The sequence below is a fragment of the Pseudorasbora parva genome, chromosome 1 (genome assembly GCF_024679245.1).
Source record: "Pseudorasbora parva isolate DD20220531a chromosome 1, ASM2467924v1, whole genome shotgun sequence".
Classification (NCBI taxonomy): Eukaryota; Metazoa; Chordata; class Actinopteri; order Cypriniformes; family Gobionidae; genus Pseudorasbora; species Pseudorasbora parva.
Genome location: NC_090172.1, coordinates 55,206,632 through 55,225,878, shown reverse-complemented (window position 1 = coordinate 55,225,878; position 19,247 = coordinate 55,206,632). Strand labels below are relative to the sequence as shown.

At 36.4% G+C, this 19,247-nt stretch overlaps 1 protein-coding gene across 14 annotated transcripts in view; it reads right to left on the bottom strand.

The window, feature by feature from the left end:
- Window positions 1-19,247, bottom strand: part of ehbp1l1a (EH domain binding protein 1-like 1a) — a 50,073-nt gene that overhangs the window by 17,587 nt on the left and 13,239 nt on the right. For 3 of the 14 annotated variants that reach the window (XM_067445271.1, XM_067445284.1, XM_067445285.1), the window contains exons 4-15: window positions 18,673-18,726; window positions 18,278-18,456; window positions 16,985-17,124; window positions 16,531-16,605; window positions 14,702-14,926; window positions 11,215-11,427; window positions 9,954-10,178; window positions 7,639-8,094; window positions 4,357-4,416; window positions 4,087-4,246; window positions 2,642-3,052; window positions 76-2,460 (exon numbers count right to left, since the gene is read on the bottom strand). In XM_067445271.1, coding sequence (XP_067301372.1) covers window positions 76-2,460; window positions 2,642-3,052; window positions 4,087-4,246; window positions 4,357-4,416; window positions 7,639-8,094; window positions 9,954-10,178; window positions 11,215-11,427; window positions 14,702-14,926; window positions 16,531-16,605; window positions 16,985-17,124; window positions 18,278-18,456; window positions 18,673-18,726 — 4,583 coding nt within the window. Of the gene's footprint in view, window positions 1-75; window positions 2,461-2,641; window positions 3,053-4,086; window positions 4,247-4,356; window positions 4,417-5,624; window positions 5,797-7,638; window positions 8,095-9,953; window positions 10,179-11,214; window positions 11,428-14,701; window positions 14,927-16,530; window positions 16,606-16,984; window positions 17,125-18,277; window positions 18,457-18,672; window positions 18,727-19,247 lie in introns of those variants that run through there. The other 11 variants (XM_067445282.1, XM_067445283.1, XM_067445275.1 and 8 more) reach the window with 10 other exon arrangements.

Here is a 19,247-nt window from a genome sequence, read left to right as displayed (position 1 = left end):
AGTATTTCATGCACTATCCACTGGTGTGCAATACAAAACTTTGTGTAACAAACACTTGGGCAATTCTGAACTTACCCCCTCTCCAGAACTCCCTTTTGTCCTTCCTCACACCTTGCCCAAAAGTTCACATTCTCCTTGGTCTTCTCTAATGCAAAACTACTGTCAGACTTGTTTGCACTGGACAGGTCTATTTCGATGTCTGCTGGATCAAGCGCAGTTGAAGTTTCTTGTTTAAGGCCAACATCTTCTGTTGATGCTCGGCTGTTAATTGTCTGATAAAGAATTTGTGGAGATTCTGAATATGTGGATGGAAAACCAGGGACATTGGACTGCTTTGCACAGGATGGCATCACCATAGCCATGTCTTCTATGTGGAAATTCAGGTTACTGTCATATTTTTGATTCAAGTTTATTAAGGAAGAGCATACCATATCAGACTCATTCTTTGAGGTCCTCTTGTACAGTTGCTTTGCATCCACAGGCCATGCACTTAAATCCATTGCTTTATTTCCTAAATCAACAGATGGCATACCTAAAACGTCTGTAAAACGTGGACAAGATGGCATGAGGGAAACTATATCTGGTGCCTTCTCAGTTCTTAGTCTTGGGGCAGATGGGAAGCCGGGTAATTTAGCACAGGTTGCACAAGTTGGGCGCAAAGCTACCATATCCCAAATGATAGCTTTATCATTCATTTTTCTGTACTGAGGTGGAAATGAAAGCATGGCCTGACATTTTCTGTTTGTTTGTTGAACCCATAATGGCCTTTCATTTTCAGGCCATTGTAATTCCACATCAGATATTACGCGTGATAGCATCCCAGGCACATTTGAAACTGTTGGGCAGGAATGGATAAGATAATACATTAATTTGGGCTTTGGTGCAGATGGAAAGCCAGGAACCCTTGCTTTCATTGGACAACTTGGCAAAGTAGCATACATTTCTTTAAAACTGTCCTTATAAGCAGTGTTTAACTTCTCAGATGTGTACATTGACGAACACTTCCTTACAAAAAAAGCATTCTCCTTAAAAGGCCAATTATTTATCATAGCCTTATCAACTTTGCTTGGGACTAAAGAGGGGAAGCCTGGAGTTTTAGCCGTCTGTGGGCATGCTGACAGAGTACCAGACGTTATTTGTGTTTTAGGCATGAGCCACGGCGCAGAAGGAAATCCAGGTGTACTTGCTTTTCTAGGGCAAGACGGTATCAATGACAGCATATTGTTAAAAATAGATTTGTTTTCTGTAACTTCATACTGAGCTGCATATGGACAGATTAAATGGCATGGCTGAGATGTTAGTGTCTTCATCCAATTTTTTTTCTTTTCCTTTGGCCACTCCCTAAGTGAATTCGATGTGCTTGCAAGAATTTGTATAGTTGATATCCCAAGGACACAAGAGGCAGTCGGACATGAAGGTAGAAGTTTTGTCATACAGAATGTAATGTCTGGTTTTCGTTTTGGTGCAGATGGAAAACCAGGATTCCTTGCTTTTTTTGGGCAAGATGGTATTAAGCTCACCATACCGGTTAACTGGTCCTCTTTCAATATGTTTACAACTTGAGGCAAATTGGACTGGTTCTTTTGTGCTATTATCAGAGATGATTCATTGCTGGATGGCCATTGTTGGATAATATTTTGACTGCTAAGTTCTTTTGCAGATGGAAATCCAGCAATGCAGGAAACTTTAGGGCAACATGGTGAAATCATGATCATACTTGGTGTAACTAGTTTTGGAGCAGATGGAAATCCGGAAATTGTGGGTGCAGCTGAACAAGATGGCCTCAATGCAACCATATTTCTTGCAGTTTCAAAATCCATCTTCATTGAAGACGCTGGCAACATCCATTCCTTACTTTTCTTAAAATAAAATACTAAATTCTCTTTAGGCCATATTTCATCTGTGAATATGGATGGATATTTTGAAGGAAAACCTGGAACTACAGAGACATCTGGACATAATGGTAGAAGACTGACCATATTGTAAGGCAAAAATGGGAATCCAGGAATGCTGGCAGTTCTTGGGCAAGTTAAATGTAGTGATATCATATTTTCCACAGTGCTCCGGTCATACAACGAGCAATCCATATCTTGAATAAGTTTAGCTGGCTTCTCTTTCTGAATGTACTCTTTCAGTATCTTCACAGACCCATCCAAAGGCCACTTACTGTCTTCAAAGGTTATAGATGGCATCCCAGGTACAAAAGTTGTTTTCGGACAGACTGGAAGAAGGCAAATCATGCTGAGAACAGAGGGAGAACTGTCGACATTAGCCTCTTCTCCTTCATGTGCTTTCTTGACGACCGGGAGAACACTTAATTCCTGGTTCATTCTAGGTAGTCCATCAACAAACAAGTCTCCTATTTGATTTTCAACTGTATCATCAGTCAATAAGGATGGTGACCAAGAAGATTGGGACACTTTTGGGCAAGAGGGCAGCAAAGCAGCCATGCTTTTGGCGCTGAGGGACAGGGACATTAGAACAGAGATCAGAGGGAGGATGTAAAATGGATTCATGAATAACAATAAGCGAATGGACCGCAACACATACAGTATATGCACTTTATATTAATATAGCATAATAAGCTGTAACATTAGCTATATGCTAGCAAATTTGATGGACGGATGCAGAGCATACTTACCCTTCATCAATGTGCTCTGACTGGGACATTTCTGGATTTGAGAGCAGCTGAGGCACGGATTCTGGGCTGACTTCTCGATCTTGTATTTTTGCTGGTTGTAAGATACTTTGAAATGGCTCTGTCTTGTCTTTACAAGGAGTCATCTCGTCTTCTGTCTGCTCATGCGCAGCTGAGTGTAAAATGGCCAGCTCAGCAGAGCTCTGTGAATTCTCTAAACGACTGATCTGGACCTCAGCTAATGGGGCGGCAAATGTGAGGGCTGCGGCAGGTTCTGGGACAGTTTCGATGGCTGTAGAAGTGGATACTTTATCGGTATCAGACAGCTCTGGTTTTGGCTGCTCAAAATGTGTGACATCAGTGACATTCGGTGACGTATGGTCAGTGGGCAGCAGAGAGGTCATACTCTCTGGTCTAAGAAGAAAACACATCAGAACTGATGAGGTGTGCTGAGATGATACCAAGAAAGATGAAGTTTAAATTATACTGCATGGCATCACCTTGAACCAATGTAAATTACCTTTCTCTGAATGAATAGTGTTAATGAAACACCATGCGGAAATGCAGTCACTGCAAGCTAACAAAATTTTAAAAAACAATTATTTTATGCCCCGCTAGGTATGAACATAAAATACTGCTCATAAATAATTTTTCCTCTGTTCATCACAGCATGCCAACTTGTGTTTCAACATGCAAACTAATACAAAAAGCAAATTAAGTGGCTTTAGCCCTGAATTTACACCAAATAAACCCAATGGCCTCAAAATGTAAATAACCATTTCTATGAAATTTAAAACTCATTTGTTGCTTTAGTCACCTTGTTAGTTAGTTAGTTTAGTCATCTTGTTGTCAATTGCCTAATTTTACGACATTTATAATATTTTGGTTTTAGCGCAGGATTAAAGTCCTTACAAATGTAACTAATCATCAAAATGTATGCAATACAGCAAAACACATTCAGGATGTGAAAATAAATAAATAATTATTATTAGAACTAATAATAAAATTATTAATAATAACTAATAATTAAAATAAATAAAAATAAATACATATTAAGAAATTAAATACAATACAATAAAATAAAACATTTAATTAAATAAAAGATTGAAATGCAATACAATAAAAAAAAATATATATATATATAAAATAAAATAAAGAATGAAATGATATGAAATGCAATACAATACAATAATAATTAAGAAAAAAATTAAATAATAAAAATAAAATATATATAATAATACAATTAAGAAAAAAAGATTAATATATTAGGTTGTTCTTGTTGCATCCAAGATAACCAAAAAAGAAAAAAGAGCCAAGAGGTTTTGTGTTCACAAAAAAAGTCACCTATTGTAGTCAATGCAAAACTAAAGTATTCCAGGCTGGTGTTAGCCAACAACTTCACTCCATCACTGCACTTGCTATCAACCAATTTTCTGCATATTACTCACCCTCTTGCAGGCCGTACAACCTCAAGTCCAAAAACAGGCCGCTGCTTGTCCATAGAGATGTTTGGTCTTTGGTTGGCTATACTGATGACGCCGGCTCTGCGAGGGTGAGGCTCATGGTTATGAGGAACATCTGAAGGTTTTGCATTTGCATCCTCATCAGCTGAAGAGATATTCACAGAGATCAGAAAATAATTACTAATTATGTGAAGGAAGATACTCAAATTTAAACAATAAAGGTTAGCTATAAGAGTAGCTGTAGTGTATACTCACCAGTGCACACAGTATTGGGATATTCCTCTTCAGCTAATACACTTAACTGCCTGTGTGTCTCTGAAATATAATATATATATATATATAATACATCAAGTATAATTCGTTACATCTTTTACAAAATATTAAGCACAAAAGATGAGGAATCATTCAACAAGCATTATGTTTTCCCTCTGCTAAAGTTAACACAGCACACACTCTAGAATTGAGAGAAAGCTCAAGCCTTGTACGTGTTAGTTAAGGTACAGACCTGCTTGCAATATTATGTATTGATCTTACAAGCAGAATGTATCTAAATTATACAAGTTAGTTACATGTACCTAATGTATCAATCTAGCATGTGAACAATCATCAGTCTCACATCACACACTACTGTTCAAATGTTTGGGGACTTAAAACATAAAAGACAATACTTTTATTCGGCAAGAATGCAAAACACTTCTATTTCAAATCAATTCTGATCTTTTGATCTTTCTATTCATCAAACAATCCTTAAAAATGTATTAGAGTTTCCAGAAAAATATTAAGCAGCAAAAATGTTTTCAACATTAATAATAAATGTGCATGAAATCTTGAGCATCAAATCATCATATTAAAATGATTTCTGAAGGATCATGTGACACTGAAGACTGGAGTGCTGAACATGTATCTTTAACATTACACCATGCAAAAAATAAATAAATAGAAAATGGTTGTTTTAAATTGTGTAATATTTCACAATATTACCGTGGTGCTGTATTTTTGATCAAATAAGAATTTTAAAATCTTACCAACCCCAAACGTTTGAACAGTAGAGTGTTACTTGAGTATTTTTTCTTAAATCATATGTCCTCCAGGGGGCATAACATCTTGTAATTTACTAACACTTATTGCATACCAGTTATCTGATTGATATTAATAACCCGGTTTCATTTCTCTTTTTTAACAGAAGATTGTACTATTGAAACTTGTGTATGTTTATAGAAAAATTAACAATTCAAAACACTAGAATAAAACTTACAATAACTATGGTTTAACTGAATGCTGCTAGTATCAAAAACAGTTTTATAGTTATAATGGATGTATGCAATCCACTGGGAAGAAAGGAATGTTTGGCCTTCTGACACTGTGCTGTTATGCAAGCAATGTTGGAGTGTAATCTAAAACAGATCTCACTGGCTCAAGCCATGTTTTAATCTGTTGATCAATGTACAACACACAACGACAGTACAAACACACACAGAGAATGAGAATGAAGCACAGAGAAAGGTTCAGACCAACATATGTACCTGTGAGGGAGTCAGAGGAAGGGACTGAAATGGAGGCAATAACAGGGGCTACAGCGGAGGGTTGGGAGTAAATGTGGGGGTCAGGGATCATGGAAAAGGGTGAAGGAAGAATGAAAGGTGAGGAAGAGAAAGGAGAGGTAGGGGCATCTACAGGAGAAGGGGCTATTGGCCTGCGCACATTTGGTCTAACCACTGTGGGCACAACCTGATGTCTCCATTCGGACGTCTGGACCTCTGGGAGAGGCTCTGAGGTTGGCAATGACCAAATGAGAAAAGGAAGATGATAGAAAAAGGAGAGAATGATTACAAAGGAAGAATGGAGGAGGAGGAGATGAGTGCAGAGAGAAAACAAATTAAAGGGTTTGGGTTTTCCCTCAAAAACTTTACTTTTATTCAGGCTTATATGAAAGTAAAATAATGACAAATTATGTATAAAATTATATAATAATATATAATTAAAATGAGGGTTGTTATAGTTAAACTCATTAAATCCATTAAACTAAAACAATTATTTAAAAAAAAATTGTGTTGCTTGAAAAAATAAATGTTAAATATTTAAAAAACTTGAAGGTGCAATGTGTACATTTTAGCGGCATCTAGTGGTGAGGTAGCGAATTGCAATCGCCCACCGCTCACCCCTCCCTTTCGAAGCACAGAGAGAAGCTACGGTGGCCGACACAAGACAAAGATATTTTTTCTGAGACAGCAGAGAGTAGCTAGCGCTCTGTAGAGCAGTTTGTCCTTTTAGGGCTACTGTAGAAACATGACAGCGCAAAATGGCGATTTCACCGTAAGGGGACCCACGGTGTGTGTAGATAGAAATGACTCATTCTAAGGTAATAAAAACATAACGGTTCATTATGGAAGGTCTTTATATACCAATGAAAACATAGTTATGTATATTATATAGCAATTCTGTCAATAGATCTTCATAAATATTAAACACTGCACCTTTAAACTTGTTTTATTTCAGCTATTTGCCAAAGAAACATTTCTCATTTCCATTTGGTTTTTAATGTAATAAAATAGTTAAAAATAAAAATTCATACAAACCACATATACATTTTTTAAAAAGTATAATAATTAAAATGACAAAAATAAATTACTAATACTTTAACTGTCAAATGCAAAACAATGCATTATAATAACTATAATAAAAATATATCTAATAGTAACTTAACAATAATAAATTAACATTCAAAATCCAAGCACTGTTAAAGCTACACTGTGTGATATTTTCCCCCATCTAGCGGTGTAAAGGTATATGACAATCCAGTGAATATTAGTTTCTGTTCCTCTCAATTCCAATTTCATTTTAACTCCTACGGTGGCCGATTTAGTCCAACATTAACATGGCTTCCAGTTCGACCTCATCCATGAGTGCCATCGAGTGTTAAAACGCGAAAGGCGAAGCTTGAATTTACCGGTATGTCCCTCTTTGGCTAATGTACTTTCAAGATGGAGGAGCAACATGGCGACCAGCATTCGAACCCCTCACCCGTATGGATTTTCAATGGTATATTATAAACTTACGAGAATACTTTATTACTTGAAAGAAGTAAATAAACATTAATGAGCACATATATTTTTGAAAGAACTAAGTGTTTTTAGCTAAGAATAAACTAAAAAAGTACACAGTGTAGCTTTAATGCAATGCCTTTTTTTTATTTGTGTGATTCAACATTTTTTAGTTTTAAACGCATTTGTCATAATTTTACTGCCATCTATTTCCAAAGACAACCGCTTTGGAATATCATAAGGGTGAGTAAATGATGACAATTTTAATTTGAAAATGATTTCTTTAAAAATATGTACTATGACTCTCTCGCTGTACTATAACTCAAGACAGCGAGGATTAGAGCTTTCACAATATTCATGCTCCATTGAAAGGGCATCCGAAACCCTCTCACAATGCAGATTTTTTTTTTTCCATCTTAAACTCAACAGATGAAAACGAATCATTTCATTAGTTTAACACATGCAAACGAGTTAAAAACAGTCGTTTGTTCTCTACCTGGCTCCGAGACAACAGATGCTGAGACCACGGGCATAACTTCAGGAGACGAGCATAGAGGAGCATCAGAAACAGCCAGATGAGGAGAAACACAGGGATACGGTGTGGATGGAGAACCAGATGAAGGAGCAGGAGCAATAGAGAGAGAAACCAATGATGCTGGAGGAGGAGCGAGGACGGCGGCTGACAGGGTTTGAGAGCAAGAAGCAGAGACAGACTCAGAGCTGAGCATCTCAGAGGAAGGAGCTACACTAGGACCAGGATTGGGAGTAATAGTAGAAACATCCATTGGTTGAGGAAGCACATGGGATGAAGATAATGCGGGGAGGGGAGCAGGCAGAGAGGAATGAATTGAGGCTGGATGACGCTGCTGGTTAATAATATCTGCAGAGGGGAAGGGAGCAGGACACAGAGCAGGGTGCAGCTTGGGAGACCTCCACTCTTTTTGCCAAGATGCTGGTGTTGATCATGGTAAATAACAAAGGTTGATCATCAATGACAGAGGGCATGTGTGAACAGATAGGGATACAAGGGGGAAGAAAAGGAAAGGTACGGTTAGCCCCGAATTGCAAATGTTAACATAATAGTTGAAAATATTATGTAAAAGTAGAGAGAAGGAAATTTGCAAGTGGTTTAGGACTAACACTTAATCAAAGTGTAAATATAAATATCTAGTAGCTTTTAGTTTGTCACAATTGTCTACTTGCTTTTGTGGAAAACAGGTGGCATTTATAATAATTGCTCATATTCTGGAAAGTCACTAACACGTTTGGTCTATATTTCAATAAGATATAGACAACACACACACACACACACACACACACACACACACACACACACACACACACACACACACACACACACACACACACACACACACACACACACACACACACACACACACACCTACACACACACACACACACACACACACACACACACACACACACACACACACACACACACACACACACACACACACCTGTTCAAAAGTTTGGGGACAGAAAGATTTTGTTTTTTAATCAGCAAAATTACATATATAAATATTAAATATTAAAGGTTGTTTCCATCATGGAATTCTTTTTTTTATTTTTTATAATTGAGACTTTATCTCACAATTGCAAGTTGCAAGACAGACTTACAGTTATAAAGTTATGAAGTCATAATTGTGACTTTATATCACGCAATTGTTATAACTCGCAATTACGATTCTATATCTCACAATTCTGATAAAATAAGTCAGAATGAGACAAAAAGTCACAATTACCTTTTTATTTTTATTCTGTGGTGGAATCAAGCTGTGCAACGCTGAACATACACTAAATCTGAGGATTTAAATTTAAGCAAATAAAATAAACTAAATATATAAAAATAAAAGTCAGAATTGCAAGACAGTAACTTGCAGTTATAAAGTTATACAGTCAGAATTGTGAATTTATATCTCACAATTATGACAAAAGTCAGAATTATAGTTATAAAGTCAGAATTGTGAAAAATAAACTCACAATTGCAATAAAAAAGGTCTGGCGATCAAAAGTGACATTAAAATACATTAAGATTTCTATTTCAAATAAATGCCATTCTGTTGAACTTTATATTTATGAAATTAAAATGAAAAGTATACGGAGTATACAGCAACAAAAATGGCTTCACAGCTATCACTCACATGATCTTAAAACTATGAATCTCTCATTTTGATTTACAAGGGGTCTTAAAGGGATCGTTCATCCAAAAATAAAAATTAGCCCATAATGTACTCACCCTTGAGCCATCCTAGGTGTATATGACATTCTTCTTTCAGATCAATATAATCAGAGTTATATTAAAAACATGTTCTGGCTAATCTAAGCTTTATAGTGGGAGCCCAAAATTTTAACCCCAATAAAGGCTGTCCACCGGAAGCTAGATATTTTACTTTTTATAATGTGTTAAATAAGAATATTTACCCATTGATTCGCTTCAAAAAGCCTTTGTTAAACCCCAGAGCCGTGTGGAGTACTTTTAAAATGGATGGATGCCCTTTTTGGGTTTCACATTTTGGGCTGCCATTTACTGCCATTATAAAGCTTATTATAATTTTAATATAACTCTGACTGTATTTGTCTGAAAGAAGAATGTCTAGGATGGCTTGAGGGTGAATAAATCATGGGCTAATTTTAATTTTTGGGTGAATTATATCCCTTTAGCAGCAAATATGCTTATTTTTAAATCAAATGCTAGGTACTGAATATGAAAAGTGTGGTTCAAAACAAACTTTAAAATCAAATGCCATCTAATTTTAAAAAGTGTTAAATATGAATATCTGCCCCATGTACCTGTCTCAGTGGCAGACGGCATGCTCGTGGGCTTTGTGAGGGCGGAGCCTGGCTCAGCCAATGAGGCACGATAGATTTTTGAGGGTCGTGGTGCAGGTACAGTCATTGAACTGGGAGGGGAGGAGCCAGATTCAAAGGAGGAGGGGTCAATAACGTAAGGGGAGGAGCATGAAGAGGGGAAGCTGTGAGGTCTCGAGGTCTTGCTACGAACAGCAGACTGAGTGGCTAAATTGGGGAGAAAACAATGAGACAGAAAGGGAGAATGAAGAAAACAAGATCGAATGGAAGAAAGGCGACGCTGAAACAGTACAGATAAAGTTACGAAATAAAGACCAAGTGCAATTAAGCAACATTTACACAGTTAAGTAGGGTAATCAAGTTCTGCAGCTAGAGATCGCTTATTCAATAAAGGCGTATTTGATGATGAATGAGTGTGGAATCATGGGAGTTGGAAAGCATGGATGGAAAGAAATCCGACGGGACACAGATATCGTGTGGGATGCGCTAATGATAAAGTTTTTTAACGGGCTGCTGCTCCTTTCTTTTTCCTGTTTATGTTTATTTTACGATTAAAGTTACATTTAAATGTCCACCTCCTTCTTTCCTGAACTTGAAATGTGTTACAGTTGTGTTTGATCACTTAATTAAACATTATTTTCTCATTCTAATGAAACAGCCACAAATGCTGAATTACAACTCATAGTTAAAAATATTGCTTGCAGAGAAAATGCTGTATTACTGTAAATACAAATAAAGCTCTCTCTGATTATGTTATTGACAGAATAGTGTTGTCCCTGAGGCAAGATACGAATATGTTACTCGCGCTAAATCAAGAAAACAAGATTCAAACAATAAGACTAACCAGGTTGAGTGATATAATTAGGCCAGTTTTCTGACGATAAAGGTATCCAAAGCGTTGCTCAAATGTCTAATTAAACACATAACATTATGAAGCATTTTTTGTGTTTTTATGGCTTCTACGGATTTCACGGATTTAACACGGATATGACGTCATTAGCAAGCGGCGGAGTGACACGGGCCGTTACACTGGTTAAAATGGCTGATTTCTTAGTATTTAAATATTGTTGGAAAACATTTGGGATAATGCAAGAACATAAGCCAACAAATTATATAACATCGTACTAGTAGTTTTGGGATAGTTTAACCCAAAAATCACACATATAGTGCCTTCGTTGCCACGAAACAATTATTTACAAGCTACAGCCACCATCTATTCTGACATGCGAGTAACACTCATTACCTGTGTGGGTTACATCAGGTAGAGGGGTCTGCTGAAGGGATGAGGAGGATTGAGCAGAAGAAGAAGAGGAACAGGAGAAAGGCATGCTAATCCCGGGAAGAAAAGAGAGAGGCCGCGGGAGAGGGACGGCACCGCCCTCAGCAGAGCGACTGCTCTCCGGTAACTCAGAGCTAGCAACACCTCCAGACGGCCTTTGAGTCACACATACAGCAACTTATAGAAAGAAGGAGAAATGACAGTATGATGGAGAGGTAGAGGGAGGAGCTTGGAATTAAAAAAGAGAGTAAAGCTACAGCTTTTGTAAATCTGTTGATGTGTGTGTTTTAATGAAGGCAAACACACTCATTAGATTGAGGTAAATGAGGTTCATTAGATCAAGTTGTGACAGAGAGAGAATGGTAAAAGTCAAGAGCTGAATATATATCTAGTTTGATGAACAAATTCACAGAGTGCTTCAGCAGTTGCTATGGGGATCAGGATGTTGCTTCATTGAACAGCTGCCGTAAAATGACTGCTGTTTTTTATGGGGCAGCTTTCCAAAAGTCAATTAAGACTCCTTTTAATGAACCTTGAAGTCAAATATGTTAAAAAAAGAAGTAATTCTATAAATGTTCCACACATGATACCTCTACAGAATAAATCACAGTAATTTCTAATACATTTCTTGCTTCATTTAAAATTGTATGCAGTTACTCATGCAGGAATTTCATTTAGATATTGAGCATAAATAAGTTAAAGGTCCCATTCTTCGCGTGTTTTCGAAGCTTTGATTATGTTTACAGTGTGCAATATAACATGAGTTCATGTTTCGCGTGTAAAAAAACACAGTATTTTTCACACAATTGACTTATCTGTACAGCGCTGTTTCCTCTGTCCTAAAAACGGCCTGATGATTTCCTTGTTCTATAAAGTCCCTCTTTCAGAAACATGTAACGAGTTCTGATTGGGCCAGCGCTTCCCGTGTTGTGATTGGACAGCAGCTTAGCGCACTTTGTCCGGAAAGGTCCCGCCTCTTACCATAACGGGGAGATGCAAGCGCTGAATGCGCGCTCTTCTCCACGTGGGAGAGCAACGAGACCACGCCCCCTATTTTGCGTGTTCTTGTGGGCGGAGGGTTAGTCAACAAACGGTTCTAGTGACGTCATTACAGCAGGAAGTGCTGGGGTGTAGTCCAAACCGGCCGTTCCCTGTAGGCTTTGAAAGGGAACTTCTGTTAAATAAAATATCTCGCTTGGCATTGAACTTTGAGCTTTATAATTTTGCAGGTATTATTTATGCTCTAACAGCAACATTTCACACTAACTAACACACCTCTGGTGCTTTTCGGTCATTTCTGACCGAAAAATTTTCTGTTTTAAAATTTTAAAAATCCTAGCTTCATCAGAATGATATGAAACTTGGTGACTTTTTTAGCATTAGGTATGTAAACACACAAAAAAATTGGGGTCATGATTCGAGCATGCTAATTGGTCATTAAAAAAAAAGTAACGTTCATTGTCTTCGGTCATAAATGACCGACCATAGGAAATTAATGGGAAATCGGCAAAAATACAAAAATTCTCTAAATATTTGTGTGTACAATCTACAAATCGGCCACAATGCTGAAAAAAAGTACACAGCAGTAAAGGGGTGACACTCTAAAACATCAAGAGTGTGATACTGACACATCCACTCACACGGACACACACGCACACTTATACACACACACACCTATGAAAAATTTAATCTATGAACCACATTTAGAATTTTTAAAAATCACAGCTTCATCTGAAAATTATAAAACTTGGTTACTTTTCTAGCATTAGGGATGTAAACACACACAAAAAAATTAGGGCATTATTCGGGCATGCTAAGTGGTCATAAAAAAATTACTTCCACTTGTGCTCTTCGGTCAAAAATGACCCCCATAGGAAATGAATGGGAAATCTGCAAAAACACAAATATTTGCAGGATATTTGTGTGTACAATCTACAAATCGGCCACAATGCTGAAAAAAAGTACACAGCAGTATAGGGATGACACTCTAAAACATCAGGAGTGTGATATTGACACATCCACTCACATACACACACACACACACGCACACTTATACACACACACACCCATGAAAAACTGAACCTATGAACCACATTTTGAATTATTAATAATTATTATAATTATTATTTTGAATTGCTGACTTTTCTAACATTAGGTATGTAAACACACAAAAAAATTGAGGGCATGATTCTAGCATGCTAAGTGGTTGTAAAAAAAATACTCCCACTTGCAATAGGAAATGAATGGGAAATCTGCAAAACACAAATTCACAGAAAAAAAAATCACCATTTCTAAAAAAAAGTAATAATATAAAAATAGTATTTGATTATTTTTATATATTTATTCAAATCCAGCTAAAAAAAATTATTAAATGTGTTGAAAAGTGAACTTGGGAATTCACAAGCCCCTCCATAGAGACCTCTAGTGGATTACACCCATGGTTGCATAATTTCTTAAATAATTCCAAAAGAGAATTTTTTTATTATTTTTTTGAAGGCCTAGTCTCTATTTTAACCTAAAATACTGCAATTAAAAAAAAAAATTTTTAAAATGTAAAAAAAAATTTTTTTTTAATAATTTTAAATGGCAAAAATAGACAATAATTATTGCATAAATATTAAAAAATATCATCAAATCATCTCAAAATACAAAATTAAAAAGAAAAAATATTATTGAAGAAAAATAAATTGCATTGGTTTTACTGGGGTGGAGGACGTTTAATTTTTAGGTGTCCGGTCACTTATGACCGGGAAGACAACCAATGTAACCCCTAAACGAGGAGCAGCAGAGGGCTAAAGTTTGAAAGATGGAATCGCGAAGAAAAGGACCTTTAAAAATAAGAAAGTCAAAGTGTAAGATATAAAGTCAAACTTTGAGAAATAAATTTGTATTTGCAAGATTTAGAGAATTTACAAATGAGACATTTTGAACAAAATGAGATACATTTGGTTCAAAAGTTTGGGGTCAGTAAGATTTTTTTTGAATAAATAAATTAACAAAGTTTTTTTAAAAAGCCATTTAAATTTTTACAAAATATTTATATTTTAAATAAATGCTGTTCTTTTGAACTTTATATTTAAACAGTCCTAAAATTGGTAATAAATAAAAATGCTTTTTGAGCACAAAAGCAGCATTCTAGAATGATTTCTGAAGGATTGTGTGACACTGAAGAAAAAAATTGTGAGTTGAAAAAATGTTAAATTTAGAGTTGCAATCATTGGAATAAATTACATTTTTTACAAATAATTGTAATACATTTTTTGAAATTGTAATAATATTTTACAATATTACTGTTTTTACTGTGCTTTTGATCAAACAAATTAAGCCTTTGTGACCACAAGAGACTTCTTTCAAAAAGGAACAGGAAGTAATTAATAGCACAGTAGAGTTAGTTTGTGGATGATTTATGAGGTATGCAGCGGATGGAGATCGGGTGGATGAGTGTTTGTACCTGAGCCAGTGGGCGGATGGAAGATTTTGGGCAGGGCAGGTGGATGAGCGCGTGTGAATGCAGGTATAGTGAAGGCGTACGGGGAGGGGCGTGTCTGCAGGAGACCGCCGGCAGCACGGAGGGGCGGGGCTGAAGGGTCAAGAGCGGTGCATGACAGGGGGTGGTATTGGAGAGGAACGTTAGGTGTAATGAAGGAACAGCTCATCCGATCCGGTTCAGAATGAGCTGAGAGAAATGAGGATGATCATGGAGAGGAACAGACAAAAACACAGGAATTAAGAGTGGATGTGCAGTTATTTAAAGGTGCACTATGCAATTTTCCGTCCGCTAGAGGGCGCCTATTCAAAACAAAGGCGTAGTTTGATGAAGCCAAATTTGAGCACAGAATCTTGGGACATGTGGTCTTCACCTCACAGCCGGTGGAAAAGAATCGGGATAGGACTCTGGCAGAAATCATGTTCATGGATGCGGTTATTAATGTTACTGTAGTATGAAGGTCAAAAGACTGAGGTAAAGCAGCTCTTTATCATATTCGATACATTTAAGTGTGTTTAAAATTATTTTATGACGTTACTCTGTGCGTTCGCTCGGCATCTGCTGTGACACTTGTTCACACTGCTAAGAGTAAAGCATTTCTGTCTAATAAAACCGGAAACCGAGGGTAACGCAGATACGATGCAATTGACAGGCGCCTCCTTCAAACGCTATGCTGAAATGTCACGGATTCTTAGTTAAGATCGCAATTTTCTCACAATTTACAAATAGTTGGAAACATTTGGGATATTGGAAGTAATCAACTGAACAAAATATATAACACTGGCCTAGTGGTTTTTGGATATTTTACTGTAAAAATACTACATAGTGCACCTTTAAGTAGAGTTAAGAGGTAGCAGAGGAAAAAAAATCCTCAAAGAGGAATTCAAATGAGAATGGAATAATTCAGAAGAGAAGACAATGAGTGAAACCAGGAAGAGATGCAGATCTTGGATAAACTTTTGCATTCACAAAACTTATGACCACTGGTATGCCGAGGTCATGGGAATGTGTTTCACACACTTTCTGAATCCAAGAATCCAGTCTACACAAATGTCGGATGGCAACACGAGTTAGACAATACTTTTTTCCCCTCATAACTTATTTCTAGTATCTAATTAAATATAAAGATGACGTGAAATGTTTGAAATGATTGGTGTGATATTCATAATCTCTTTAAATTTTTGTTTTTTTGTTTTTAGAAGTGGTGACAATATTGTGTTTAATATACACAACAAAACTAATATACACTTGAGTGCACTTAAGTGTAAAAAATAACCCAAATTACAAGGGTGAAATGGTCCTTGTACAAGCACAACATTTATACAAACATACCCATGGTGTATCTTTAAGATATTCTAAATATAATACATAAATAATAAGTAAAGTAAATCATTAGATAGATTAGATTAGAGAGACCGACAGTCAATATTGTTTGATTGAGATAGATAGATAGATAGATAGATAGATAGATAGATAGATAGATAGATAGATAGATAGATAGATAGATAGATAGATAGATAGATAGATAGATAGATAGATAGATAGATAGATAGATAGATAGATAGATAGATAGATAGATAGATAGATAGATAGATAGATAGAGCCTCAAATTTTAGAATCATTTAACAAACTAAAACCGCCAGGATACAAATTGAGCAGTATAAAATAAAAATCTTAACTCCCCATAATACTCAATTGAATAGTTCAATTGAATCTTAGACCAAAACTAATTCTTGTGAAAAGGAAATGAAATATGAAATCAAGGAGTGGAAAAAGCAGCCAGAGTAAGCTACCTGTGTCAGAGGGACCTGTGTCTACAGCAGGTCTCCAGGCCTTGTCATGTATTCTCCTAGCAGGAGGAGGAGGAGCTGAGCACAGAGCAAAAGGACAGAGCAACAGAATGAAAAAGAAAAAGAACGAGACCATTTGAGAAAAGAATGACTCTACAATGTGAATGAAATTCTGTTTGTCATTGCCAAAGCTACTTTTAAATCTAAAATACAGCATTAAACCAGACCAAACATTACATCAACTCAACACAACCAACAACAGCAGTTCTAAAAACAGCAAAGAACCGCCAAGCTATCTGCCTCCAAGCCAATTCACCTAAAACCAGGAAACAAATCTTGCAAATAACCCTTTCAGAACAGGAAAGGCCTGTTTCTAAACTTGTTTCCATACTTCTGGTTTCAGCTTCAAGTTGCATTAGCATGTGTGCATAAGACTGTGAGTGTATGTCAGTATTACCGATCACTGCTGTGGCCATTTTCACTGCTGCACTCAGTCTTTTGTCCTCCTCTTCGTCACTGTCGTTGAAGTCATCCAGGTTTCCAATGTCAGACTGCTTCAAACTCATCAGACTCGCCAAACTTTGCATGTCTTCATCACTGAGTAAACAATACAGCACTTATTAAAGTCACCATGAAATAAAATTAAATATTGGAGTTTTTCATAATAAACTATTCATCCACGCACATGATTTTTTTAAAAATTCATGTGCCGTAATCTTTAATTAAAGTGGTCATGACATGAAAAAATCTAATTTGCCTTTATCTTTTGACATATAAGAGGTATTTGTACTATTAAAACATCTTGCAAGTTTCAGAGCTTTAAACTTTCTCCTCATTATAAACAAAGCATTTATTCAATCAAGCTCTAAAAATGGCATATTACCCCCATCTTACCCTCTCTGCATTGGTTGCCGATGTGCTTTAAAATAGAGTTTAAGATTCTACTTCTTGTTTTTTAAGGTTTTAAATGGTCTGGCACCTTCCTCTGAACTGGTCACTATTAACATATCTGCTATATGTTTAATTTCATCAACTCAAAAGTTTTTTGAAGGTTCCTAGATCGCGTTTAAAGGTAGACTGGGCTCAGTCATAGATATATATTATATAGATGCCTCATTTAACCAATCCGCGCAGGCACTAATGAGGATTTTATATATCTATGATTGCGCCTGTTTGACCTTATCAGACGGAAGTAATAGCGGATGGGAACACTAGATGAGATTAGTCGGGATATGAGGTAAAAAACAAAACAAATACTGTTGGGTTTCTCACAGAAACCAATCGGTTCATGTCTTAAGACATCAATGTGTCATCAGGAGCAGCAGGGTTTTTGTGCATGTTGCCTAAGCAAGTTTTTTTTTTTGTATATTTAGCTCTCATAGAACCATTCACATGATTACATGACTGGCAAACAGCAACGGTTGGAGTTAAAAATCTTCATTTGTGTTCTACTGAAGAAACAAACACACCTACATGTTGGATGCACTGGGGGTAAGCACATAAACATCTAATTTTCATTTTTGGGTGAACTAACCCTTTAATCTCTACAGAATTCTTGTTTAAAGTTAAACTCATGTGCAATAGTGAGTGGGCATTGATATTGTTTCCAATGCAACGGCGTTAGCCAATCATAACAGTGGTCGTTTACAGATAAGCCTTAAAGGAACTGCTTCTTATAAACGGATAATTTCAGACAGAGGGTCAGAATGAGGTTTAAAAATATTTTTATAATGAAAACATCTGAACTCACGTAGCTTTGCCCTCCTTCAGGAAGACACAGGACAGGGTGAGTTTAAGCTTGGCATCCAGCACTTTCACAGACAGAGGCTTTAATGTAAGCGCCAGGTCAAACTGAGCCTGGGTGGCACTCGCATACTTCTTCATGTTCACATCCACTGATGCTAAAACTTTTCGGTGGCCCTTTGTTTCCTATGGATGTTGGGATGAGACCGGGTTAGACTGCTTTAAAAGAGAACAGAATACTACCAGATCGAGGATGTCTCTTGATAGGACAAAATATTCCAACAAAGCAATACACATAAATGTGACAACCCTAAACTTATTAAACAGCAAAAAAGAAAGTCAAAACAGAAATGCTACAATTGCTTTTAATAAAGAGGGTGATATTACAAAATAGACACTCACATTCTCTATGATAAATGTCCAGTCTTTGTCCTCAAATTCATCTGCATTTGGATCCTATAGGAAAAGTGAAAATTGCTGACGTTGGTTTCATTATTTCATCTCAATAATGGACAACAAACATGAATAAAATTTACATAATAATGACAAAATTCAGGTTTGCAATTTTGTTAGTTTAACCTAAGTTTATTAGGTTTAAGAATTGTCACAAATGACCTCCATTTTACAGAGGCCCTGGGACATGGTGATTACCCCAAGAAACTTTGTGTTCCTCGAACAACGTTTGGACTTTTTGAACTCAAAAGGTTTGCGAGAAAATGTAATGTTTCTAGGGGAATTTTCTAGAGCATGAACATACAAGTTTTCCTCCCATCTCATATGTCCCTTTAGGGGCTTCATACCAAAAGTTTGGGGTTGGTAAGATTTTTTTTAATGACTTATGTTCACCAAGGCTTGATTTATTTTATTTAAAATAGAGTAAAACCTCCAATGTTGTGAATTATTTTCACAATTTTATTTAAAATAACCATTTACTGATATAATATATTTTAAAATGTAATTTATTTCTGTGACAGCAT